The sequence below is a fragment of the Camelus bactrianus genome, chromosome 19 (assembly GCF_048773025.1).
Source record: "Camelus bactrianus isolate YW-2024 breed Bactrian camel chromosome 19, ASM4877302v1, whole genome shotgun sequence".
In the NCBI taxonomy this organism is placed as follows: Eukaryota; Metazoa; Chordata; class Mammalia; order Artiodactyla; family Camelidae; genus Camelus; species Camelus bactrianus.
The window spans coordinates 4,830,964-4,857,426 of NC_133557.1; the positions used below are offsets into that span (position 1 = coordinate 4,830,964).

A 26,463-nucleotide genomic window follows, 5' to 3' on the forward strand; every position below is an offset into this window, starting at 1 on the left:
AAAATTAGTGACTTTTGGTAACATCTTTTGCATGGACATTTTCAAAATTTACAGTGGTTTATAAATTTGAGCCTTATATTTTGATGATAAGGGCTGGCTCCCCATAGAATTGAACAACTACTAATTGACACTTAATTCAGGTATTATCTTCTCTGGAGGCAAAATTCATCTTTCTCTCCTATAAGTACTGTTTGGAGGTTGATCTCATGTACTCAGGACAGAAATCACACTTTTTCATTGATATATTGACCACACTACCCAGTTTTATGCTTTGCACATCTAATAAATTCTTGTAAAGCACACTTTGGGAAAGCTCACTCAGCCTCTAATTGCAATTCAGACATACATACTAAGGGTACAGTGATCTCAAGGTACAGATGCATCAAATGTGTATCTGGAAACCATTTAAGGCTATTCTCATTTTGGATCTGACGAAATTGTAAGAAGCATGAGGTCCATTTTATCACAACTGGCAATATTCTTATCAATTGACTCACTTTATCTGTTACTACCCATGTTTTAACCTTTTTTTATGAAATTAAAATTACTTTTGTAAAAGATGCAATTGCATGGTCTAGTTTCATTATTTCCAATTAGGCAGTAAGACTTCGGTAAACACACGCAAAGAGTACTTAAATTTTCCTCTTCCTTTCAACAAGGGATGCCCAATGCGTCCCTTCGTTTTTTCCTCTAAACGTTTTACTTTGCACTCCATCGTTGTTATTTTTGCTACCGTTGAATAGGGGATGCATTTTAAAATTACTGGCCATGTTTCTCTTACGAAAGACCCACACGCGCCAACCCGCCTTACTGGGGCCTGGGCACAAGCCGGGCGGGTTCTAATTTAAGCAACGTTGGGTGGTTTGTTTATTTTCAACGCCTTGGTCAGGAAGAGAGGGCGCCCGTTGCCAAGGCAGCCGACGCCCTGGGCAACGGCGAGTCGCGGCGGGAGGGGGCGTGGCCTCGGCCAGCCCGCGCCGATAAGAGGCGGCGCCGGCCGCGCGCGCGGCGAGCTGGGCTGGTCGGAGCGGCCGCGCGGAGGCGGAGGTGGAGGCGGGGCGGCCCGGCCTCTCCGCGCGCTTCCCGGGAAGGCCCCATCGGCGGGCCCGCCGCACTCTTTCCCTGCAGAGGAGCCTCGCTCCGCGCCCCGACATGGCGGGCGGGCGCCGCGGCCCGCTGCTGACGGCGCTCCTGGCCGCCTGGGTCGCGGCGGCGGAGGCGGCGGAGGCGGCGGAGGGGGAGGCCCGCCCGGAGCAGGCCGCGCTGCCTGAGGAACGGAGCCTGGTGCTGCCCATGACCGCCTCCAACTGGACGCTGGTGATGGAGGGCGAGTGGATGCTGAAATTGTGAGTGTGCCCGCCCGCCCGGCTCGCCACGCCGTGCTCGTGCGGGCCGCCCCCGCTCCGGCTCCCGCACTGCCCGCCTGGTTCGACCTCGGGCCCGGGACCCACCTTCCCCGCTACCTGCGGCGCCGGGCTGTGTCGCTCGCGCTGCGCATGCGCGCTCGGCCCTCCGCGGAGGGTCTGCGGGTGCTGCGCATCCCCCCACCGCCTGGCTGGTCCCCTGCTTGGGGAGGAAGTGTTTTAGGGATGGGGTGGGTGGGCATTTACCAAGGGGAGGAAGGGCAGCAGAGAAGATCAGCAAGGAAATCGCGTGCTTTCCATAAAAGTGGCTGCAGAGGAGAAAGGGCTCTCATTCAATGACACTTCTTTACAGATCAAATACGTAGCACTGAGTAGGCAAGGGACTTGTTGAATCATTGCAGCACGGTGAAGGGCAGACCAGTCTGGACAAAGTATCTTGGTCTTCATTTTGGAGAACCCCGAGATGCCATTGTGAAAAATAAAGCAGAAAGATGGTGCCTTTGAAGTTGTAAAAAAAAAAAAAAAATTCAGATGTTGATAATTGTTAATTTTGGAGGTAGGGCTTTCTGGGTAAATAACTGTGCTAGTGTCATAAAGAAAGGGACAGTAATAATTAATTGTCCCTCTTGAACAACAGAAGGTAAATCTTGGTTAGTGCCTTTGCTTGAAGGGAGGTGGGAAAATGCAGTTTTGAATTCGGGAGCAAGCGGGGCATTTGTTCATTGTAGCTTAAAATGAACTTCTACTAGGAAAGAAGTAACCATTTGAAATTGGGCTTGAAGTAGACAGTGGGCAGATATCTGAATAGGCTGAAGAGACCACCAGGGAGAGCTTGTAGGGAAAATGAAGTGTGGTTAGAGAAGTGATGACCAAGACCACATCTCCCTGGCCTGTGGTTTCCAGGTGACATACATACTTGATTGTCACTGTTTGTTAATTAATTTTACCTTGAGGACAGACTCTCACAGAATTGAATTTTTCCTTTATTTGTCCAAGACTAAATTTTGATTCTTTGAACTTAGATTGCGAACAGATTATTCTGTAGAATGAAAACCTCAGTTTCACTCAGGGCCAAAAGTTGCAAGTCATTTAGTAGATTACATTGTTGAAAGAATATAACACATATTACCCCTTCAAACGAGTAATTACCTTTTGGTCACAAAGAAGAGGCTATTTTAGATCTCAAAGTAAAATGCCTTTGGTATCATAATAAATCGATGAAATTATTAAGGAGATCTGTAGACGTAAAGCACTTATTGAAATAAGCCACTTAACTACTTTGAATGGAAATGAGGAAGTCATTTTCTATTTAAAAGAAAAATTTAAAGTAAGCACGACAGGACTGTCATGTTTGTCATAATGGAAGAGTTTTAGAGAGACTGCACTTTGTCAGCTACAGAAAGTTCTTTTTCTCAGTAGGTACTTATACAATGGAGTTTTTCTAGATGTCAATTTTCTGATTAAAACTTGAGTTTGTGTATGTCCACGATGAAGGTCATAGCAGAAAAGGCTCATTAGGTTTAATAGCCTCAACTTCTTTATAGTTCCTTTTGGAATAGCTATGATTTTTTTTTTTTTTTAAGTAAAAACTAACACCAGAGCTCAGGTGTAAGCCAAGTTAAGGTTATAAACAGGCAGCAGCCAACAACTCTTACGTTTGGCTGTGTTGATGGTTCAAATTTTACTTCATAAATGTCCAAGCCTAGGTGTAGTAGTCAATTGCTCTAAGCTTGCCTTGTGTCCATTGTATGGAGTATGTTTGGGCTCTGATGCAAGGTGACACTTGTGACCGGAAGTTAGCTGACACTTGAGATCTTTTTAGTAGAAGTTCTCTTTTCATCAAGTACACTTCACAATAGGTCGATACGAAGTGAGGCTAGAACGAAGGAGGATTTAAACCATGACTTCCAAATTCCAGAACCTAAGTGCTCGTCCTGAAGAAATATTGTGGCTCTTTATTTGTAATACTCTTCCTCCCTTTGGCAAAATCCAACACTTCAAAAAATATAATATTTATATCCTCAGTACCACTGTAGACCTGCGACAAAGTTCTAGGAATTCATTCAAACATCCAATAAATTATCAGAGCTTTTTCTGAAAAACAAAATATCTTAATACCAGCTCCCATGCTAACCACTGAGTCACATGAACTGGTCATAGTAAATGGAGATCATTAGGGATCCACAGGTGATATATTTAATTTCTCTAAGGAAGCTAATTAGGAGGCTTCCTGATAATATTAAAATTTGAACATTACTTTGAATGACAGCTCTTTATTTGTTTATTTGCTTATATGCTACCTCTCCTCTGGAATTTTTTTCTTTTCTAACCCACTTTATACAGAGCTTCTATCTTTCTATATTTGTAATTCCTGGTTAGGTTGGTGTCAATAATCTGTTTTTAAGGACCTAACAGTGTTTATCTTCTCCAAGACATGAAAAGCCCCATTGTAAAATTTAATCTGTTGTATTTCCTTTTGTCTTTCAGTCAGTCTTTTGTATTCTTGCAATTGAATTTTCTATTTAAAAAAAAAACACTTCTCTGTTAAGGAGAAATATCAGTGAAAACTATATTTGCAGTAATTCACCATTTCTACCCTGAAACCTTCTGTAAAACCTGAAAAATTCTCCCATTGCTATTAACATTTTTGTTAATGCTGTGGTCTTACTGTACATTCAGTTTTTTTCTTATTTGTTTTCATATATTGTTTGATACTTTTTAACCCCTGTTTCTGCCTCTGTAATTGGCTTGCTGTGCTTTTTCCCTCTTAACTTTGAAAAGTGTGTCCTTTCTTGGTTTAGAAAAGATTGTCTAACCTTTTAAATGCCTTCTGATGCTTTCTTTTCTGTTTCCATTGTTTCATATTGTTCTTCATTCAGTTGCTTTGTAACCCTTTGCTGTTTTAAACCCTTGCTTGGCTCCTGTTGTATCAGTTCTTGAGAAAAGACTTGTTCTTTTGAAACAGAAAAGTATATGATGTAATACAATCTATATACTGTTGTGGTGCCCTCCCCAAAGAAATAAATGTATCCACAAAGCTTAATTTTGACCCATGTACTTTAAACTGATGCCCAGAGGAAAATATGTCTTTGGGTTAAATTAATTTATCTCCAAGGCATGTAAGTCTTTGTAAAGCACTACTTTTCCTGACTTTGTTTTAGGGATGACCATGTCTCAGAATTGAAATTAGTAATCTGATGATGGAGGAGAGCCTCATTGATTTCCCTAGGATCTCTTGGGTTTAGTACCATTTTTCCAATATTCTTACACTTGGAGAGGCCATCTTCAACATCATTGCCTTAACTTGCCCATGTCAAATAGCTGTCATTTCTTGCAGTCTCGTAGATTGTTGTGATTTGTTTGAATGTATAAGAGATATTAACTGCTTGTTATGTGTCAGGTTCAGGGTTGGGAACTTGGGAAGATGATTAGGAATGAGCTCTGTTTCTTGATTTCCAGGGGCTGGTAGTTGCTCTGCTGTGAAGGAAATAAATAGCACAGGTAGCATTTGTTTATTTAGCAAATGTTGAATGAATGCTTCCTCTCTCTGAGCGGTCATCGGTGGTTCTCACCAGGGTACTCCTGGCATTTAGGGTTGGACAGTTCTTCGATGTGTGGGGTTGGCTCACACATTGTAGAACCTTTGGCATCCCTGGTCCTTGCCCGTTAACATTCTAGTAGTCATGTGACACCAAAAAAGTTTAAAATTCCATCCTCTATACAGATTTCCAAATGCTTTTGATTGGAAACCACTGCCCTAGGTACTGTTATGGGTTTAAAAACATGCAAAAAAGGAGCTCGTAGGCTAATATCGAAGTATTTGATTTCAGATTGTTTCCACAAAGAGTAATCATCCGTAACATCTTCACTGCTGTCATCATCATCACGGTCATTTCCATCACAGTGAATAGTTACATTTCTTACATCACCAGTTCAAGATGCTCCCTTTCAGAATTTGATCATCCCAGCCATCTGGTGCAAAAATTATTATTTTCATTCTCATGAATTACAGGAGTTGAAAACTTAGAAGGTTAAAGCTTTGACCTAGGCCAGATCCTTAGTAAGTGGTGGGCAAAGCCAGAGCTAGAGTGCTGGCCTGAGCTTTGCAGCCCCCAGTGAAAGCTGGGGGGAGTGGCTGCGTTGTGGGGGAGCCTATGGGAAGGCACAGAGCCTGGCTGCCTCTCGCTTATGCTCTCAGCTGGCCAGCACCCATGTGAAGGGAGGCCTTTCCCCTGTGGGATTCAGAGTAGTTGGGTTTACCATCGCTCTGATTCCTGCAAAAGAAGAGCATTCCTGTGAGAACTTTCCTGACACTTTTTACCATTTAAACAGGTGCTCTGCCTTCCCTGCACCCCAGCCACCCAGGAAAGTTCTTTTTCACTGTGCCTTGTTTATATCTAGCATGGCCTTATCACAACTTATAAATTAACTTACATGTTTTTGTACTAGGTTTTGGTCTTACTCTTCCCCTAGTAATAAGGTTTTGAGTAGAGGAACAAAGTTTTTCTTCTTCCTGTTTATCTATAGAAATTTAATAACTATCAAATCCTAAGTGTTCAATAAATATTTTTTGACTCTGAGTATATGAATAATAGGCTTTAATTCTGCCTTTAGTCTATCGCTTCCTCCAGTGTATCACTGAAGGAAGCAGCTGTATATATTGTCTCAGATATTATGGATAATCTGTATTGTCTTCTATTTGTTCATTGATGTAATAAGTATTTACTGTGGCCTAGGACTTGCCAGGCTCTGTCCTAGGTCCAAGCAATGCACCCGTCATTGGCTTCATGGAGTGTTCATTCTAGTGAAGTTAGTGAATTCCATTTTCTCTTGCAGGTGTCATGGTTTTCACAGAGCTGTCAGGTTTTATTTTTTCTCTCTATTTTATGATAACCTGTCTTAGAAATGGCCTTCTAGAGAAAATTGAACATAAGGCTTTCAACCCTTGGCTCATTAAGTTTATCCAGATTTTCTAGAAAGTAGAATAACACTTGTATTTAAGGCATCATTTGTTGACATTTTGATTTAGTTTTATCTATTAAGTCATAGAAAAATGAACCTAGTATACCTCTTTGGTCTTCATTGTTAAATCAAGGGCCCTCAACCACCTTACTTACATACAACAGAAACAAAGTATAATTTGTATGTAAATACCAACGTGGATAACAAAAGCATGCTGTTAAATTTTGTTTCCCAGAAATGGTTAAAAACATCGGACTGCTGTCTAAGTTGATGGATTTAACAATATTTGGCTATCTGGAATGTATTTCAAATTCTTTATGAAGCTTACTGATTTTATATGCCACTATCACCTTCAAAAAGTTTAAATAGAAATGATAGTATTTTACAGTTTCCATGACTATAAAGGTACTAATTCCTCTTTGAGGCTTTTAAATCAAAGAAGGATTAATTTATATGTAAAAGAGAAAGTTAGGGCTGGTCAGCTCTTGTATAGTTCTTAGGAGAAGACTGTTACTCTGAGTTAGTTTTAAATGTAAGGGAAGATTGTGTTTGGTTCTTTCTGATTAGTTTTATTCATGCATATTTCATTTATATATACGCATGGAGAGAGGGAGAGAAAGAAAAACACCTTTCCAGTCACATGATTTGCCTTTGTATTCATTTGGCCCTGGAGCTGTTTTACTTATAGTAAATTCTAAATTACTGCCTTTTAGATACAAAGAATACTGTAGTTTAAAAAGCTGCAACAACAGTGGACCGGTTCCCACTTCTGTAACTCAGAACTGTATCTCCACCACTAAAAGAGTACACTAGGTTAATGGATAACCTTGGCGCTTTCCAACACAATAAACTCTGATTGAATCTTAGAAATAATGGCATTAACAGTGCCTTACAGACTAGTGGATAGCGGCTACAAAGAACATGGAAATCTAGAATTACCTCAGTGGCATTTGTATATTTGAGGGTCAGTTTCACACAGATCTCAATCTGTATAATAGTCTGTCTAGAGATTAGGGACTCAGATTTTTTAAATGATGAAATTTGCGTGATGTAATAATTACTGATGTAGCAAATATGTCCATGAGTTATACAAAAACAGATCTAGGGAAACAAAGCAAAGAGGGTCTAGAGTTCATTAAATGGTACTTCAAGATTTTGTCTTTATTTTTGGTAATGTTTGCTTATTCCCTCTGTCTCTCCCTCTTTCTCTCCGTCTGTCTCTGGTGGGTCTTATTTCCCTTGGACATTTTAATCACACAGATACCTCCATCTGGGTTCTTGCCCTGTGTGGTCTTAGCTCTTAGGTGTCTCTGAACCTGCCCAGCTTGACAGTGAGATGATAAGGTTCAGATAAGCCAAGGCATCATAAAAATGCCTCTGAACCAAGCAGTATGTTACAATTGTAATTGATATTAATGATTTTTCTTAATATGTGCCTGCTTTACATGCATCATCTAATCTCCCATGACCTTCTAAGCTGCTGTTATTATCCTATTTTGCAGTTGAGAAAGCTGAGGTGTGGAACAATTTGTAGTTGGTCTTTCTGATTCCTCCGGCAGAACTCTTATCCAATATACTGAAATGCCTATTGAAATATACTTAATAACAGAATGTTCCTTTTTTTCCCTACAGTTTACCAACTGCTTGACACAGTCTCATCTGCCATTTGGATATTTAGAAAATATGTAGAAAATAACTATTTTCTCAGATGAAGAGTGTAATTTTCTTTAAAGTTCGTTCATTTATGTATTCTACAAACATTTATTGAGCACTTACTGTATAACAGGGTGTACTTTGCCTTGGAAATGCAGAGATACAAGTGTTTTAAAAAATCCACATTCAAAGATGTCAGCAGATCGTTCTTGGACCATGTTCTCTTGTCCATATCTCCTGGACCTCAGGGATTGCACAGTGAGCTATAATGGGAAGATTAATGGCCTTTTAGAATAATCTTGGAATTGATTCTGCTAGTCTTTTTTAGAGATGGAATTAGAGTGGGACAGCCTTCCAGTTCTTCTCTCTGCTTCATCTTATTCTTCCTTGATCCATTATCTACAGAGCTCCAGGGTGACTTTTACAAAATGTAAATCTGATCATAATCCTGGTATCTCTTTAGGGCTAAGCGTGGAGCTTTGAATAGTCCTAATTCCTTATGCAACTTGATTTAAATGCTCAGTACTCTGAGCCTTCACATGTATTGTTCTCTCTGCTCAGGTTGGAACATTCCTAGACCCCTTTTGGCTGTTACTCCTACTTTGGATCTTGGCACAGATGCTTCTCTCTCTTTGGGCCCCTCTGAGATAACCCAGCTTCTGGGTGTCTCTGTACCATCTGCTCTGTTCTCACGTTTGCCGCCTGGATTGTAATTCCCTCTTGGACTGTGTGACCCACAAGGAGAGAGGAGGCACATCTGTGTTGGTCACAGTTGTAGCCTCAGCTTCTAGGATGGTGCTCAGTTGGTGTTTATTGAGTGGAAAAAATAAATGTAAAAAGTAGGGTTCTGATTGAAGATGCAGGGTTTTCTAAGTGTCAGGTAGAGTTGGTTTAGCTTCTTCTTTCTTTCTCAGAAATGGTTCAGAACTGCCACAAATCTTTGGAAATGACTCACATTCTTGGGGACCCATGAGCAACAGATCTCTCCTGTTCTCTGCCCATCAGATTTGTAGCTTTGATGGGTTTGAGACTGGTTTGGGCAGATGAGGGGCATCCTTGTGAGGATTGCCCTCCTTCAGTACGCTCTCAAAGCAGTGTTCACCCTCCAACCAAAAACTATCCGGAAAGTGATAAAATTTGGGTTGATTGTAACAATGACATTGAAGTAAAACATTTTATGTATTACAGTAATTTGTGAAAAACCTTCAACTTTGGCTCATTCTTTCCAAGGAAGTTGATAGGCATAATATTAAATTCTGGAGGGGAAAGGTACTTTTGTTTTTCTCAGTCAAATGACTTTGGAAAAGCTTGCTTTTGTGTTTCCTTAGTAAGAATTTATTTTTTAAATTTAAATACTCTATTTTGTTTTACAGATATTTTCATGTGTTTATATTAATTAGCTATTGTTCTTTTATAGTTATGCCCCATGGTGTCCATCTTGTCAGCAGACCGATTCAGAATGGGAGACGTTTGCAAAGAATGGTGAAATACTTCAGATCAGTGTGGGGAAGGTAGACGTCATTCAGGAACCAGGTACAGTGAATGTTGAACATTAAATTCGTAAGTTTGTTACTTTTCACTTGAATTTTTTCAAGCATGCAGAAAAGTTGAAAGACTAGAACATTGATTTTGCATAAGCTGATCACCTAGAATCAACACGTGACATTTTGGCATATTTGGGTCTGTCTGTATGTGAGTCTGTTTACACATATGTATGTGTATATGTATTTTTTTTATATATATATATATGTGTGTGTGTGTGTGTGTGTGTGTGTGTTTTGCTGCATCATTTGAATATAACTTACAGACATCATGATAGTTTATTAAAATCTCCCTGATTATTTCCCACATGTCTTTTTACAGTTTTTTGAACCAGGATCTAATCAAGTTTCACCAGTTGCATTTGGTTGTGTGTTTTTAGTCTCTCGCAAGCTAGAGTAGTCCTCCATTTTGGCCATGCCATCGATACTCTGAAGAGAACAGACAAGGGATTTGCCCAGGTGTTTCCTTACAGTGACATTTAACTTACTCTTGTGTATCCTGTATTTTCTGTAAACTTCAGTCTAGAGGCGTGATTTAGGTCAGACATTTATGGGCAGGTGATGCTGTGACTTTACATTGTATCTCATTAGAAGACACATACTGTCACCATTAGTGATGTTGAGTTTGAGCACTTGGCTAAGGTGATGACACTAAATATCTCAGTTACAAAGAAAAGACTTCACTTTGTAGCTAGCAGGTAATCTGTGGGGTGATACTTTGGGGTTTTAAGATCTGTGATGATCTTACTGGAATCAAACATTTTATTAAGTGTTCCAGAATGGTGAATTTCTAATTCTGTCACTATCTGCATTTACTAGCTGTTAATGATGTAATTTTTCAAATGAGTGAGATAGAAGAGACATTAATTCTGAAAAAAAAAACCACAATAAATTTGTATTTATAGTTTAAAAATAACTTTGTATTATATGTAAATTGAGAAAAGTTGGATTTTTAAAATTTAAATCTCAAATTTGACTATTTTCAAACTTTATTAGTCAAATTTTTCCTGTCTACATTCAATTTCTACCTGTTGCATCCTTCACAAGGGGGAATAAGAAGGTGGCTATGGAAATGGAGCTATTCCTTCTCTGTAATAAATGAATTCAAAAAACACAAAGTAATGAATTATCAATTACTTGGACAACAAAATGAATGGTGTCTGTTAAGGTCTGTGTGTTGACAAACTCATGGAGAGAGATTTCTGTCATAAGCTGTGTGTCCTCAAACCTCCACCTTTTGAAGCATTTGAATCAAAGTCACTTCTACCTATCTGCTATTTAGAGATGGAGAATTACAGTTATTAGTTCATGGTTTTGGCTGTTGTAATGAGTTTTTCCTTTTGGAAGCCAAGTCATTGCAGTTACATTGCTGTTGTAAACTTGTTTTTGTCTTTTAGTAGTTTGTGTCCAGTGAAATCAGGTGTAAGCCTTGTTAGTTAGTGGGCACCGGATGCATTTTATGATGAATTTCTTAGAAATGCAGCTGGCCTATTCACATTTCAGCCTTTTGGCATACCTGGCGTGAATTCACAGCATGATTTAAATTAAACTAATTAAACAGTTAGCTTTATGATAGACTTAACAGATCTAAAGTCTAATTGAGTATAATCTTTCCATCTAAAATGTTGATTTACAGCTATTTTTTCCATTGTAAGTGGATGTGCTTTTTTGATAATGAAGCAAGAGAGAAATCAATTATAACAAAATATTTTAAAAACAAATTAATCACTGACTCATAGCATTTATGTAAATATAAACTCTCTCTCTCTCTCTATGGAATATTTATCAAAAGAAGAAGGAAAAAAAGTCTTTGGTCTGGTGTTCCATTGGAATAGTGAAGAAACAGTCCAAAAAACAAAATGTGATTAATTGTTTTGTGTTTTACAACAATTTTTATTTAAAAGTAGAGGCTCTAGAATTATTTTAAATGATAAAAACTTAAAAACTAACTGGCAAATAAAAATTAGAAAACAGAATTCTACCCACAGGACTGAGTGGCCTAGAGAGTATTTCACTTTAGATTATACTCTTTAATGTTTGTAATTTTTCTTTAAATTATAAACCTAATATTTTCCAATAATATTTTAATAGAGTTTAGAAATAATGTGTTTATTCAACAAGTATTTGAGTTCCTACCATGTACCAGCCCCCGTTCTGGATACCAGTGATACAGATGAATGATGCAGGTAAATAGTGATGCAGATGAATAATGATACAGGTGAATAATGATGCAGGTAAATAATGATGAAGGTGAATAATGATGCAGGTAAATAATGATGCAGGCAAATAATGATGCAGGTGAATAATGATACAGTAGATAATGATACAGGTAGATAATGATAAAGGTGAATAATGATGCAGGTAAATAATGACACAGGTGAGTAATGACACAGGTGAGTAATGATACAGGTGAGTAAGGAAGAGAAGACCTGACTCCTTACTGAGCTTACATCCTAGTGAAGAAGATGAGCAGTTATGAAAGTAAAATGAGAAATAATGTCTGGTGGTGGTAAGGGCATGAAGAAGAAAGCAGGGTAAAACTATAGATAATGATGTGAGCCACTGTTTTAATAGGATGTCCAGGGGGTACTGTTTGACTATAGGTCTTACCAAATTAAGGAAATTAATTTCAACAGGCTTTAGGGGAGGAGCATTCCAAGCAGAGCAAACTGTATGTGCAGATAGTGTACTTAGTTTATTTGAGAAAAAATATGACAGCCAGTGGGGTACTCAAGACAGATGGGGCTGGAGAGATAGCTCAGGCCAGATCATGTGCGCTCTTGTTGGCCATGGTAAGGAGTTTAGATTTTATACCAAGTATGATAGAAAGGAGGCCACTGAAAGGTTTTGAGCAGGGGAGTGACATGATTTGATTCATGTTTTGAACGTGTTTAGTTGGCTGCTATGGGAAAAATCGACTGTAGGAGGTCAGAGGTGGAAGGAAGATAAGTGAAGAGGTTAATGCGGTGGTCCAGAGTGGAGAGGATGGTGGCCTGGACTCGTAGCAGCAGCGTTAAGTGGTTGGATTTGAGAGATGGCATTTGGCTGGAATATCCCAAAGGATTTCCTGATAGATTGGTTGTAGCACTTGGTGGAAGGAGAGGAGATGGAGGAGATTGAAGGAGAAGCAAGTTTGGGACAGGGTTTAAGTCTGAGGTGAAGAAATCCAAATAGAGATGAGCTAGAGATACATTTGAGGATCACCAGTGTAGACAGTATTCAAAACCAAGGGAAGAATTGAGATTACCTACCTAGAGAGTGTGTGCAGAGAAGAGTCTGAGAACTGAGAACTGGGACACTCCAGTATTTAGAAGAAAAGAAGCTTCAGCAGAGGAACTTTCCGTGAGCCAGGAAGGTGGTGGAGATGTAGGGGTCCCGGAAGCCGAATGGAGAGAGGGTGTCATGTCGAACTGACTCGTTGGCAAATCTCCAGGGCAGCTTGTCCCTATCCTTGGAAGCTATTTAAGTATTTACTTCATTTTTACAAAGTCTCACATCCTGAGTGAGCAATGGGAAACCATTGAAATGACATTAGTTTCCCGAGTTGAGCACTTTCCTGCACGTTTCTGTGTACAGATATATATTTGGATACAGATCTCCATTACTGTACCTTTCATCAGGGCTGCCTTGCACAGGAATGCTAATAAGAGATAATTTCATTTCTTTTGCCTGCAAGCAAAATTTAAAAAGAAGAAAAAGGGAAAGCGAGAATTTTTGTTTATGCCTACTCTTCAGCTATGCCTGTAACCCATTTTTTTCAGTATATCAAGTAAGAGATTTTTTTCAGGTATTTTAAATAGAAAATAAGATTTCAGAATTAGAAAGACTGGGGATTGCAAGCATAATGCATTTTTACAGCTGAGATGTAGATGTCAGGGAAAGGACAGGCCTTAGATTTGATTGCTTTTCATTGCCTGTTTAATACTGCATGGACCAGCTGATGTTTCAGTGGAGCTGAGTTTGGAAAATTAAATTTAATGAGGATATACTTGAACCCTCTGTTCCATGCAGATGAGCTTAGTTGTCTAGGACGGTAAAACAGCAGCTGCTCAGAGAGCACCCAGGCTGTTTCACTAGATGAGAGGTGAACCAGAACAGACCCTTCCCGTAGCCAAGAATGAGCATCATCCTTAAAGCCACTCATTTATTATAGAAGCCAGTTCAGTTCACTGTCCTTTAGTTAGTGTTAATGTTCTATTTTATAGTTGTAAAGCTTAGTCTTTGTATTCTAATATACTGACAACTTTTTCCAATTTCAGTGGTGATATTAGTTGTACTTTTTTTATTGTTTCCCTTCTTTTACTTTCTTTGGCGATGATAACTAACACCTAGTAAGCATTTACTTCAGTTTGTAATTGTGTTAAGCACTTATATACATTTTAGCTTCATTACAATCCTAGGAAGAACAAACTATTTATATGTTTCTCAGACAACTGAGGCTCAGAGAATTTAAGTAACATGCCCCAAATAACACAGCTAATAGGTGGTAGAACAGAAGCTCGTAGCTGTCCCCATTTTCCTAATATTGAATTTAAATAATTTTGGTTGTGTTTTTGCAAATGAAAATTAGTTCCCTGCCATAATTTTTATTTCTCTAATTTTTAATTCTTCTTTTCCTTTTGTTATATGTGTTTAAGATAAGCTTGCTAATAAGAAATGAAATATTTTTCTGCATTTTGGATTAATCCCTTTTATGTTGCAGTTCGGTCTTCATTTTAAAATGGAAGTTACCCTTAAAATATAAAAGGTATGCAGAAATTCTGGGAGACCTTGTGGTCAAACTTTATCTCTAAGTATTTAAGAGATGCACTTACTTCCAAGCTCTCTGAAGCTTGTTGTGGGGAACCATTATGCAGACCTTGAAATGAACTGCAGCCTTGTAATTCTGTAAGATCTGCACTTGTTTTTAAACTCTGAAGCCACAACCTCACATGGTGTTTCTCTGTTCCAAACTGGTCATGGTTTAACTTTTCAGATAAAATTGTCTCTTCACATTTCATAGCCTCAGTATTAGAGGTTAGAAGACATTCATGTCAAAAGCCATACCGTTTTATACCTTTAATCTAGCCATTTTGGGAACAATGTGCTGTTTTACGTTCTAGCCTGAATGAGAGACATGTAAAAAAATCTCAAAGACCATCATCTATCATTGTGTTTCTTTTTTCTTATTTTCTCCCTACTCATTCATTTTCATGGGTGCATTTATTTATAAAGTTTTAAGTTATGTTAAGAAGATAATGTACAATTTCCAAAGCACTTAAGACTAAATTAGTGTTTGTTGTATCCTCTTATTTTATTCTAACTTTGAATCAGAGATTTAAATACAGAAAATAATTGCGTTTATTTAATACTTATTATATGTCAGACATTGTTTTCTATGTACTTTAGAAATATAAAATCACTTAATACTGTAATACTGTAAGATAGAAATTGTGATGCTTATTTATAATAAGAAAACTAAAACCCAGAGAGTTTGAATTAACTGTGGCATATTAAAAACTAATAAATTTAACCCCAGGCAAGCCGGCTCATAAATCTGGACATACTGTTTTGCATATTGTATAATCTAATACATTTTATAAACTACTTTTAAGATTTATGTGTTACTTTTTTCTTTATTGCCATGGCCAGTGATGACCAAGGTCACATGAAGAATTTTAAAGAACAAGTTAAAAATTTTGCTTTCAGTGATACCTAACATTTATTAGAATCCTATCTGTTTATTCTGATAAAAATAAAATATAAATAGAAACAAAGTAGTGATGGGATGTTATTTTTTCATTCCTTTTGAAAAGGCCACATAAACAAAGTGTAATTCTCTATTACTATAACTCCTTAGAGAAAATTTCTTTGAGTGGTCATAAGACTCTCTCTAGCTAGGAGAAAAATGAGGTATGAACCTTTTTGCAAGAATTACTATGAGGTAAAAGCATATAAAATTTAGGATTACCAATGCTTGTTTCCCTGGTTAATTAGAGTTGGAACTACATGAAAAGATACCCATGTTACCCTGCTGGGCTGGAATTCTGAACAGTGTTAGAGGTCAGCATGCTTGTTACAGTTCTCAGTTGACTTCTCAGGTCACTTGTGTTTTTGTTACTGTCAGTACAAGCTTCCCCCACCACCGCCAAATGTACAATGATAAATGTATGCAGTAAATGTTTCTTTTTGTAATGGTGACTTTTATTACCTTCAGAGTACTGTGTTTTCTTTTAAGTGCCATAGGGATGTTTCAGAGTCTACTTGGTTTGATTTCAGAACAAATAAAAAATTCTTTTTGGGAAAGACTCAGCATTAATTAGTGGATTATTATCCTGAATATAGGTCTAACTTATAAAATGGGTATAAGCAAATTTCCTATGTTATTAAAAGTAAAACTTTGGTGTTTCAAATTGCAGGTGACCACAGAGGTACAAAGTTTGAGCCTCTTTATTTGAATAGATATTTGATTTAATCAGACTGTTCTTCAAAGCGAAAGTGATGAGAAACATGAAAATTATGTCTCAGTTTTCTGTGCTGGCCAGAGGGAGCCTTCAGATTTGCTTCTCTTGGCCAGAGCCAGGCTCACTCACTTTTGGTACACACATAAGTATTTACTTGTAAACATTTAAAGAGCACGATGCTCATTGCTCCTAGTCTCATGCAGGTTTTTGTTGTGTGTCTCTTTTCTCGATAACCTTTATCTCTGTTTATAGTCATGTGGTTATTTGATTAAGTTTTTCTGCTAGACTGTGCACTCTGTGAGAACAAAGACTGTATGTGTTTTTGCTCATCTGTGTATCGTGAGTGGTTATCACCGTCCTTGGAACAAAGAAGATGCTTAGTGAATATTTTTTGAGTGACTGAGGATTTTCTTTATCTTTGTCTCTAGTGTACCAGTGTACCTCGGCGTAACAAGTGATATGTGTTGTTAAGTGTTCAGCAAAGGTTTGCTGAGACAAATTGAAAAAAATCTGTTTAATGTACATAAAATCCCTCGACAGGACTTGCAGATTTTATGTGTACAAATGTTATACATGATCTTATTATTTTGTGTTCCTTGTTATTCTTTTGAACCCTGTCATTGGTGTAGTAATACCTATAATTTATTGAGTCCTTTACTATGTGCTGAACACTTAAGGTAATGATCTAATGGAACCCCAGAACAATTCAGTTCTGAGGCTTTTATGTTCCCATTTTACAGATGAGGTAGCCAAGACTTGGAAAGGTAATTTATCTAAGGTCACAAAGCTGGTAAATGGAGAATTTAGTTAGTTAGCCCAGATTGCATGACTAAAACCTGTCCTTTCAGCCACCATACAATTCTATATAATATACAAACCAGAAAACTCCAGTTTCACACATTGGAGATACGCAAGTTGTGTGTCAGTGACTAGAAAGTATTAGGTGAATAAAAATGGGTAGAAATTTCCTTAAGTAAAAAAAAACAAAACAAATAAATAGTAAATGTGATTCAGTAATTGGAAAGATTTTATATTGTGGTTATGGCTGCTTGTTCTTAGAACTTAACTGAGGTGCTTGCTTTAGTCTGAGTTTGACTGGTAACTTTTTTGTCTGTGCTTCTTGTAGGTTTGAGTGGCCGCTTCTTCGTCACCACCCTCCCAGCGTTTTTTCAGTAAGTTTAAACAATGTTCTGGTCGTGCAAAGATCAGAAATCAGTAGACATGTACCAGGGGTTCTAGGTTGTTTTCCGTAACCATCACTTGTTCAGCTTAGCATTTGGGGGGGAAAAGACTGGTCTGCCCCGAGTGACAGTGTGAGAAGGGGGGGGTGCCCCTCGTGCTGCAGAGAAGGGAACCTAATTTCAGGCAAAAAATAAGTGGGGAGATCAAGGAACATTTTTCTGATGATGTGAAGAGTGGGATGATTCTTAATAGATAAGTGGGAATGGGTTAAGCAGGCAGGGTAGAGAAGGCCTTTCCAGATAGAGCATAGATCATGGCGAAGGCCAGGAGGAGAGGAGGTGCCTTCTGAGTCTATAACTAGTTCTCTGTGGCTGGCCCGTCGGGTAAAGTGGATCATCCTGCAGGATGAGGTGAGAGGCTCAGGTAATGAGAGGATCAGGTGGGAGGCCTCCGAGGGGAAGGAGAAAAGCAGGGGTGGGTTCCAGAGATACTTAGGAGGTGGGATCGTTGGACCTTGGTGACTGATTAGCCATAAGAAAGGAAGAGGCTGTGATGAAGACCGACAGGCCATGTTTCACTAGTAAAAACTACTGAGGAACCAGTAGAACAGGTGAAGTTTGGAAGATGGAGGTCAGGATGGAGAAGACAGTGTGAAGTGTTTATGAATTTCCAAGTGGAGAAATGTAAGTGATAGTTTGATTTCAGGATCTAAACTAGAGAGACATACCTGGAATTCCTCAGCATGGAGGTAGATAACAGTTGAAATATATACAAGGAAAGAACAGATACAATGGGAAGAGAAGCATTAACTTCTCCTAACAGAACCTGGGTTGACCAGCATCGGGAAGACAGTGTGGCCCTGAGAAGGGGTGGTCAGGGTAGTAGAAGTCCAGAGAGCCTGTGTCGTAAGAGGGGAAGGAGGGAGGAAGGGGGGCTGGGTAGTGGACAGTGCCAATGACACATGAAGGAAAGATGGCAGAGAAGTGCTCCATGGATTTAGCACTTAAGAGTCTTTGGAGGCTCCCAATATGAGCAGTTCACATGGAGTCCTGGAAGCAGGACCCCTGCCCAGTTGCAGGAGTGAATGAGTAATAGGAGGAAATGGCCAGGGTAGACCCTTCCTTAGGAAGCTTGACAGTGGTGAGGAAGCGAGAGGGAGGGAGGACTGAAGGGGTACGTGAGACTAAGAGGTGTTTTGTTCATTTTTAGGGGAAGTTCTTGAATGACATAAATTTGGAAATGTGGATACGATTTTTTAAAACTTGATAACAATTGCTATTTTGTTGTTGTAAGAGAAAAATCAAAATAATTTACCAATTATAAAAATAATAAAAAATAACTTGGCAGGGTAGACACTGCCAAGGACTTTGCATATAGTCACAAATGGTGCAGTGATAAAATAGGGTGTTTCATCCTCTGTTTTGGAATTTCCCATTTGTAATAGATGAGTGCTTATGCATGCTTTCTGATTTATGCCTAACTATTTCTTTTTCTTCATTTGAGGTAAGTTAAAACTCAGAGTGGAGTTCACATGTAAAACCAATAGTTATTTTGATTTTTAAAAAATCCATAACAGTTGTTATCTTAATGGATTTGTTTTCTATTTGTTTTTATGATTTATAGTGCGAAGGATGGGATATTCCGCCGTTACCGTGGCCCAGGAGTCTACGAAGACCTGCAGAATTATATCTTAGAGAAGAAATGGCAATCAGTTGAGCCTCTGACTGGTTGGAAATCACCATCTTCTCTAACGTAACTTGTTATTTTTTAATGACAAGATGCTATTAGTAAAACAGAAGGTGCCAAGTTAACAACCCATAAACCTCGAAAGTCTATGTTTTTCTTCTCATTCACTTCTGGTCACCCAGACTACATGTGCCCTGCTTGGCCCATGTTGTGTTTCTGGTTTTGTGACCCACATATGTTTCAGCTGGTGGTTGCTATACTGGGGATTAAATGTCCAAATTCGGGAGGGTCACAGGAGCCCTCTCCTCTGGCTTTTGCCCTGAGCCACGCCAGCTGTTTTCTCCTTACAGATGATCGTATTGAACGCCATTCACCGTTCTTTCTTCCTTTTAAACTATCGATGAGATACAGGAGTAACTCCTTCTTGAATTACAGTTCGTGAAGGAATTGCTCCTATATCTGTGTGGAAAATAAAGCGTGTGGTGGCTTTGGCTGCCTAGCAGGATACTGCTGAGGGTAACTGCTGGCCATGAGGGCAAACTGCAATACTTGGGGAGGCAGATAAGACCAAGCCATGGCAATTTTTCCACTGTTGGTTTTAATTTTGAATGAGTTGTCATATTTGTAATTAATTTTGTATTAATATATATAAGTGTAAGGAATATCCTTGCTGAAATAGGATCAAAGCGTGTGGTATTTCAGGAATAAGTAATCTGGTAGCATTTATAGGAAATGCATGACTTAGTCTAAAAGCAGCTCACCTCCGGCGTTTCCTTCTACAAATGTGTGAGCATTGATTTTATGCCAGATGCTGTTCCAGGTGCTGGGCGTTCAGCAGTGAACAAGACCGACTCGATGCTTCTGCTCCCCTAGGGTGACTTAACAGTGAGACAGAGTTAAAAAAAAAAAAACTAGGGATATAAAGACTCACAGTGTGGATAAGGGCTGTGACAACAAACAGAACAAAAACCAAACATGTACTCAGTCAGCGAATGACCATAGGAGCCTGGACCTCCGCTAGGTGACGGGTGAGGAGAGGTGGCCCTGAGGGGAAGACATAGTGAGATCTGAAGGGTAGCATGGCCTCGCCAGCCGGGGGAGGAATATTACCCGGAATGGGGATAGCATCCGCATGGACCCCAGATTGGAAAGAGCTTGGTGTGCTGAGGAGCAGAAAGGTGGCCAGGGTCAGGCACAGTGAGAGGGAGGGAGACTGGTGTAAACCGAGAAAGGGAAGAGGCAGGAGCTGAATCATACAGGCCCGTGGCCACGGCGAGGAGCTGGGATGTTAGCGGTGCCTGCAGCGAGAAGGTGGCTCTAGGAAGAGGTTGCAGAGGGCAAGAGTGGATGAGGCGAGACAGGCAGGAGGCAGTTGCAGGGTCTAACCCGGGGAAGGCGGCAGTAGAGATGGAGCGAAGGAGTGGATTTAAAATACGTTTTAAAGGTAGACTTGGCTAAGGTGAAGGAGAGGAAGGATTCACATACACACACACAAACTCCTGGGTTTCTGGTTTGAGAACTTGATTTTCTTGGTACCAGTTACTGATTTGAGCAAGAGAAGATCAAGGGTTCAGCGTTGGACATGTTAAGTTTGAGATGCAGGCTTCTGTGTAGAGCTGCCAAGTTGGATGCATGGAGATGGATTTCCATGGAGAATTCAGGAACAAAAACGTAAATACAAGGATGGATGGTATTTAAAGTCTTAGAAGGGAGGGGACCACCTAGAAGGAGAGAGGAAGAAAAGGGCTTGGGGCTGAGCCTCAGGCCCCTCCAAAGCTAGGAAGTTGGGCAGAGAAGGAGTCGCAAAGGGAGACTGAACATGGGAACCAATGAAGCAGGAGACAAGCAAGGGGGTGAGATTTCCTGGAAGCCACTCAAGAGGTGCTCAAGCACCTTGTGTCCCATGTTACCAAGTGATGAAGGAAGATCAGGTCTGAGACATGGACTTTGAAGCAATGCAGGGTCACCGTGGCCTTGATAAGGAGTGATGGTGCAGCAAGGAGGCCGGAAGCCAGATCTGAATGGGTTAGATACAGTGAGGGAGGAACAGCAGGCATAGGCTGCTCTGTGAAGAACTTCGTGAAGCTGGAGGGCCATGTGAGGTCCAGTGATGCGCTTTTCAAAAGATGAGAGAGGGTAGAACAGGTTTTCATGCAGATGAAAATGATCCAGCAGAGAGGGAGAAACTTAATGCAGGAGAGGGGGTGACAGAAAGAACCCAGTTACTAACAAACAGAAAGGATGGGGTCTAAGGCAAGAAGGGAAAGTTCTTAGACTGGTTGGGCAGGTAAACTTGCTTTGCTACAGCAGGAGAAGGTGGATGCAGGTACACACCTGGCTCAGATTTGGTGCTGGGAAGATAAGGCAGATCACATGATGGCTTCTGGTTTCACAGTGACATACAGGGAGTGGCTGTCAGCTGAGAGTGCATGGGGAGGGGATGGTGTGGGAGGTTTGAAGGGAGAGGAAAGGACATGAGCCACCATCTCAGGTAGACATTACAGTGGGACGGGGCCGCGTTGAGTTTTCCCCAGGGACATGCAGCTGCTGAGACTTGGGGATTTTGCCAGACTTGTACTGTGGTGGGGGGAAAGGACCAGCGGATTTGACTGTATTTACAGCAGAGTAATTGAAATGATGGCTGTGGGGCGTAAGCTCTGTGAGACCGGAAGTGAAGCTAGGAGAGAGGACAGTGTTGCAAGAAGTGGAGAGGCAGTCCCTGTGACTTGAGTTTTGTTCTGTTCTATGTTTTATACTATACATCACCAGTGGTTCCTTCTTTATTTTTTAGGATGTCTGGAATGGCTGGTCTGTTTAGCATCTCGGGCAAGATATGGGTGAGTAACAGTAAACGCGCCCTTTATGGTTGTACTGGGAGAGGAATTTTTTAAGAGTGAGAAGATAGCTTCTAAATAATAGGAAAATAAACATTTATAGTTTTATAATTTCACTTTTTTTCCTTAAGCCACACAACTACTCTTAGATGGGGTCCCAGTGGAAGTGTGTCTTCGTGTAGAAGGGCATAAATTAGACAAGGACCTGTAACTGCTGTGTCAGAGTCTTATTTTTTTCTATCAGTGATGAATCCCTTTATCAAAACTGAAGGAGCTTGTGTGGCTTCCACTTCATCTTATTTTCCCATGGTCGTAATCTGCCTGCAGATCAAAGATTGTCTGACTATCAGGGATCAGCTAACTTCAGCTTGTGTCAAGAAAGTTTTGGTAAATAAAGTTTTGTTGGAACGCAGCCACATTCATTTCTTACCTGTTTTCTGTGATTACTCACAGTACAGTGGTAGAGCTGAGCCGTTGGGTTAGAGACCACATGGCCCACAAGCCTAAAACACTTACGATGTGGCCCTTACGGAGAAGTTTGCATGCCCCCCCCCCCCGTATGTGGTCGCATTTCACTGAGTCCTTTCAGTGAGTCAGAGCTGTGACTGAGGTTCAGATGTTGAACTACTATACACTCTTGAATGTGTCACATAGCTTTTTGCTCCTGTTTACGTGTAGGGTGAACTAAATCCTGCCAAATGTAACAAAATTGCTTTGGAATTAAATATATATCCTTAAAGTATTTCAAAAAAAGTTTAGAAGGGAGTCCCTCTGTATTTGTCTTTTCTAAGATACAATTATAGGTCGTGCATCATATTTAGAACTTAATATTCAAGGAGTTCGTGAAGACTGTTTTTCATGCATATTAATATATGTTTAGGGAAATTTAAGAACAACTTTTTGTGTCCCAGTTTCTCAATTGTATTATATTTTCTGCCTTGTGAGATAGAATACCTACTTTAGGGTTTTTTTGGTTTGTTTTTGTTTTTTTCCCCCACAGAGACTACATTGGGACTTGGATTCAGTCTTTTTTGGTTAAAATTTGTTAACTCTTTTTTTTGGCATTTATGTATCATATTAAACAGTAACTAGACTTTTTCATCTTTTCAGATAGGGTTTCATATCATTTTCCTCTGCTATTTTCTTAGCATTCATGAGAAGTTACTTCAAAGGTTGAGAATTATGAATGGAAAACTAGGAACTGAGAGTAAGGGAATCTGCCTTTTGCAGTATGTTGACACTAAAAGTTGATGGAGTCATATATTCTGGCAGCTGTCTGAAAACTGGATTTCAGTCTCCTCCTAGGTGTATACATTACCTTAAAAATCTATAATAGAAATCCAGTACTACCTTCTGTATCAGCATCTGGCTTCCCCAAGCCTCTTGACAACGTATGAGCTTCTGTTACTCTTAGAAACAAGTCCCCAGCCTTTCATCAAATCCTGGGGACGGGCTCTCACCACCCGCGTCTTCAGAATCCGGGGGGCATGATCTCTGGCTTGGGGGACCCAGTCCCTGGCTGCCCACCAGGTCTCTGATGCTCCCACAACCTCTAGGTGCAGTTTGCCTTGTTGTCCTTACAAAACTACGTGCTGAGCCAGGTCCCCCAGCCGACTGCCTGGTGGCTCGGGTGGCTTAATTAGCTGGCTCTCCCTTGCCCAGCAGCCTCGCATCAGTGTTGAGTGTTACATTGTGGGGATCATGATCTGTTTTTAACTCAAGTCTGGATCCAGTCGTGATGGTGTCTACTTCTGTGTTTTAATTGTGACCTAGGCTCACGGAAGTCGTCGCCACTTCAGGTGCAATGCCTGTCCTCATGTGTGTCTCGACAGCCCCCCACCCCAGGGGTCACTGTAGCCTGCAGGGTGTACAAAGCATGGACATCTTCTAGATGCGGAATTGATACAGATACTCTGTCTATAGTAGCAGTATAAAATTTCTTTACAATTTTAACTGACTTAAAAGAATGACTGAACTTAATGAAAAATGTTAATATCTAGAGGACAGCACAGGCGAGGCTGATGGCGTGAAAATGACGTGCAGAAGACTGAACGTGGGAGGCACTGCGGCTGAGGCCGGGGGCACGGTTGGGATTAGGAAGACTGTGTCTGCGGCACAGGTATGACGTGTCCGTGTGCCCAGCCAGGTGTCGTCTCATCCCTCGGCTCAGCTGGCCACTGTGACACAGGAGGCATCATCTTTCTCCAGGGAGACAGGTCATTGCTCTCCACCTGGCGTGTGTTTTTGACCCCATTTGTGTCCCCTGCCCTGGGCTGTTGTTCCTGGAACACTGAACGCTTAGCATAGAACCTGGTACCTAGTATGTACTTGATAACCGTTTTTCGTTAGTTATATTCATTAATCATTCTTGTTGTCATTATTTTACTTTCCCCTCCTATTAGGCAATAAGAAATACTTTATCTTTTTTCATTTATTTTTAAACTGGTTGATAGCAGGGCTGAAATAGGGTTTTACGGCAGTTTGTACAATGTGTACTTCCGCTAACTAGGTGTAGCATTTGGATGTATTTAAACATTATTTGATTTGGTGAATTTGTGCTGCTTACTGAGCTAATATAGAATGTAACTTAATACCTCTCTTCAGTGTTCCTGCTGTTATGAAAGGATGCAGGCACATGGCAAATTTTAGCTACAGTAAGGTGCTGCATCCTTGGGAGGGCAGTCTGTGTGATGGAGAAGATTTAATGTTTCATAAACAGCTCAGGATGAGAGTTAAAGGCCATGAGTATTTAGACCGGAGAATAACCAGAGGGAATTTTAAACTTGAGAACATCCCCTTGTGTTTTAGATTGTGGTGTCTCTTCTCTTACTGTTTTGGGGTTTTCTTTCCCTTGTGAAAATTTCTAGAACTATGTCACAGTGAGACGGTGCACACCCCCAGGTGACCTCCCCTAGAGCCGACAAGAGGCTGCATGTCTGTGCCTTGTTGTGGGTGTAAGAGGAGAAAGTACTTTGGAAGGGGAATGAACCCTTGGCCATCACTGGAGAAGCCTTTCTGAGCTGCTCCCACACTGGGAAGGCATTTTGAGGATTGTCATTGTAGCCGACTGTGAAGAGAGACGAGAGGACACACCAGTGGGGTGGTCTCTGCACACCTGTGCCGCAGACACGGCCCTCCTGACCCGCCTGTGCCACGGCCTACGTACGCGGTGTCTGAAAGGGATGTTAGCATCTTTCCACAACCCGTCAGGGAATATCCTGTGACACAGATGGGATCTAATTCAGAAGGCTCTCTGCCCAGGGCCAGCCCAGGTCTGAATGAGACTGCAGCACTGGGCTGGTGGATGGTGCCTGTGGGCAGCAGTGACTCTGCCCTGCAGGAGTTCAGGTCCCAGAGGGAGTGCTGGCCTCCCTGGGGAGGGAGGTTCCGCCTCCGACCTCTGCTTGCCTTGGCATGGCACCGTTCCTTAAATCCATCTGATCGCTGGTTGGAATGTTCCTATTCGTTCTACTCTAATGGTGTCTTCATTTAGTCCTCTCATTCAAATCCATATATAGGCAAAAATTAGCTCTAATTCAGTCCTCTTTTACAAAAATAAAATAGTATGAGGTATCAGGCCCATCAGAGGACATTTTTGTGCGTTTTAATGAAATACTAGGATACTTCCTTGTAATGAACACATATTATTGAACAAGGATCAGTGTTTTCCACAAGTGAAAACTGTTACTGTGTCTGGCAGTGAAGGAAACCAACACAGAAATCTAAAACTGAATTAGGTCAGGTTGAATCAGTTGTTACTTGGAAACATACATACAGCAAAACTCCAAGTACCTCGTGCCAGGAACCCAGCACTCGTGCTCTGAAACCAGTGTGGACTCAGGCAAAGCAAACAGAAAGATTTGTGGCTGCAGTTGTGAAAATACAACTTGTTTAGTGAGGCTTTAGCAATAATCGCCTAAAAAGACCACAAGATGGCAGAGTTTCTCTAAGAAGCTCAAATTCTCTCAAGAGTAAGTTGATACAAGAAAATTGAAGCGGAGCCTTACTACAATGAGAGGATGTTTTTAAATGCACCAAGAAGTATGTGACTCAGAATGCAGTGATTCAGAGGCACATAATTTACTGAATTCTGTAAAATAACTTAGAAAATTTCTTGAGGGTTTCTTTAATCATTTATTTTGCAGAAAGGGTTTAAGATACTGTCCAGAAAGACTTACAACTGGATGTGATTCATTCCAACTCTCTGGGCAGATATTACTTATAAAGCAAGTTCCAGAATTCACGCATCCAGGGGTCAGCACAGAGGCATGCTGACATTCTGTGTCTCCTAATTCTTTGACACGTTTGAGAGTTCTAAGTCTTGATGACGACATTGAATCATCAAGAAAAGCACACATAAATTATATTCAGTATACAAAATTTCCTAAAGTAGAGGACTGTACAATGCATTTTAAAACTTCCATTGAGCAGAATTTGAATGAAACAGCCTTCTGTATCCCAAATACCTCTTTGACCTGCTGGGCTGCAGAATGCTGGACTGTTCTTAATGCGTAATTGCCCTGGCTGAAGGCAGAGTGATTGACTGTGCCATCGACAGAGGACAGGTGACAGTTTAACAAACCAGCAGTTGTTTGCATTTCCTATGAATAGTTTAAGGATTTGCTAGTATCTTTTTCTTAATCAGTAATATTTATTGAACACTTTAATTACATGTGTCAGTAGTTAAAAACTTGATGAGTCTTTATATATAATCTCTACTGCTGAATAAAAAATGAGGAGATCTCAGATTATTCTGAATCGGCTAGCAAGATTTTTTATTTATTGTTCTGAATTAAGC

The 26,463-nt window shown here is 40.3% G+C and overlaps 1 protein-coding gene across 1 annotated transcript in view; it reads left to right on the top strand.

Moving 5' to 3' along the window:
* Positions 1–1,008: 1,008 nt before the first annotated feature.
* Positions 1,009–26,463, top strand: part of TMX4 (thioredoxin related transmembrane protein 4) — a 36,043-nt gene continuing 10,588 nt past the window's right edge. The window contains exons 1-5 of the mRNA XM_074346941.1: positions 1,009–1,346; positions 9,397–9,512; positions 17,090–17,135; positions 18,769–18,897; positions 21,623–21,668. Of these exons, the coding sequence (XP_074203042.1) occupies positions 1,153–1,346; positions 9,397–9,512; positions 17,090–17,135; positions 18,769–18,897; positions 21,623–21,668 (531 nt within the window). The 5' untranslated portion in view covers positions 1,009–1,152. The remainder of the gene's footprint in view (positions 1,347–9,396; positions 9,513–17,089; positions 17,136–18,768; positions 18,898–21,622; positions 21,669–26,463) is intronic.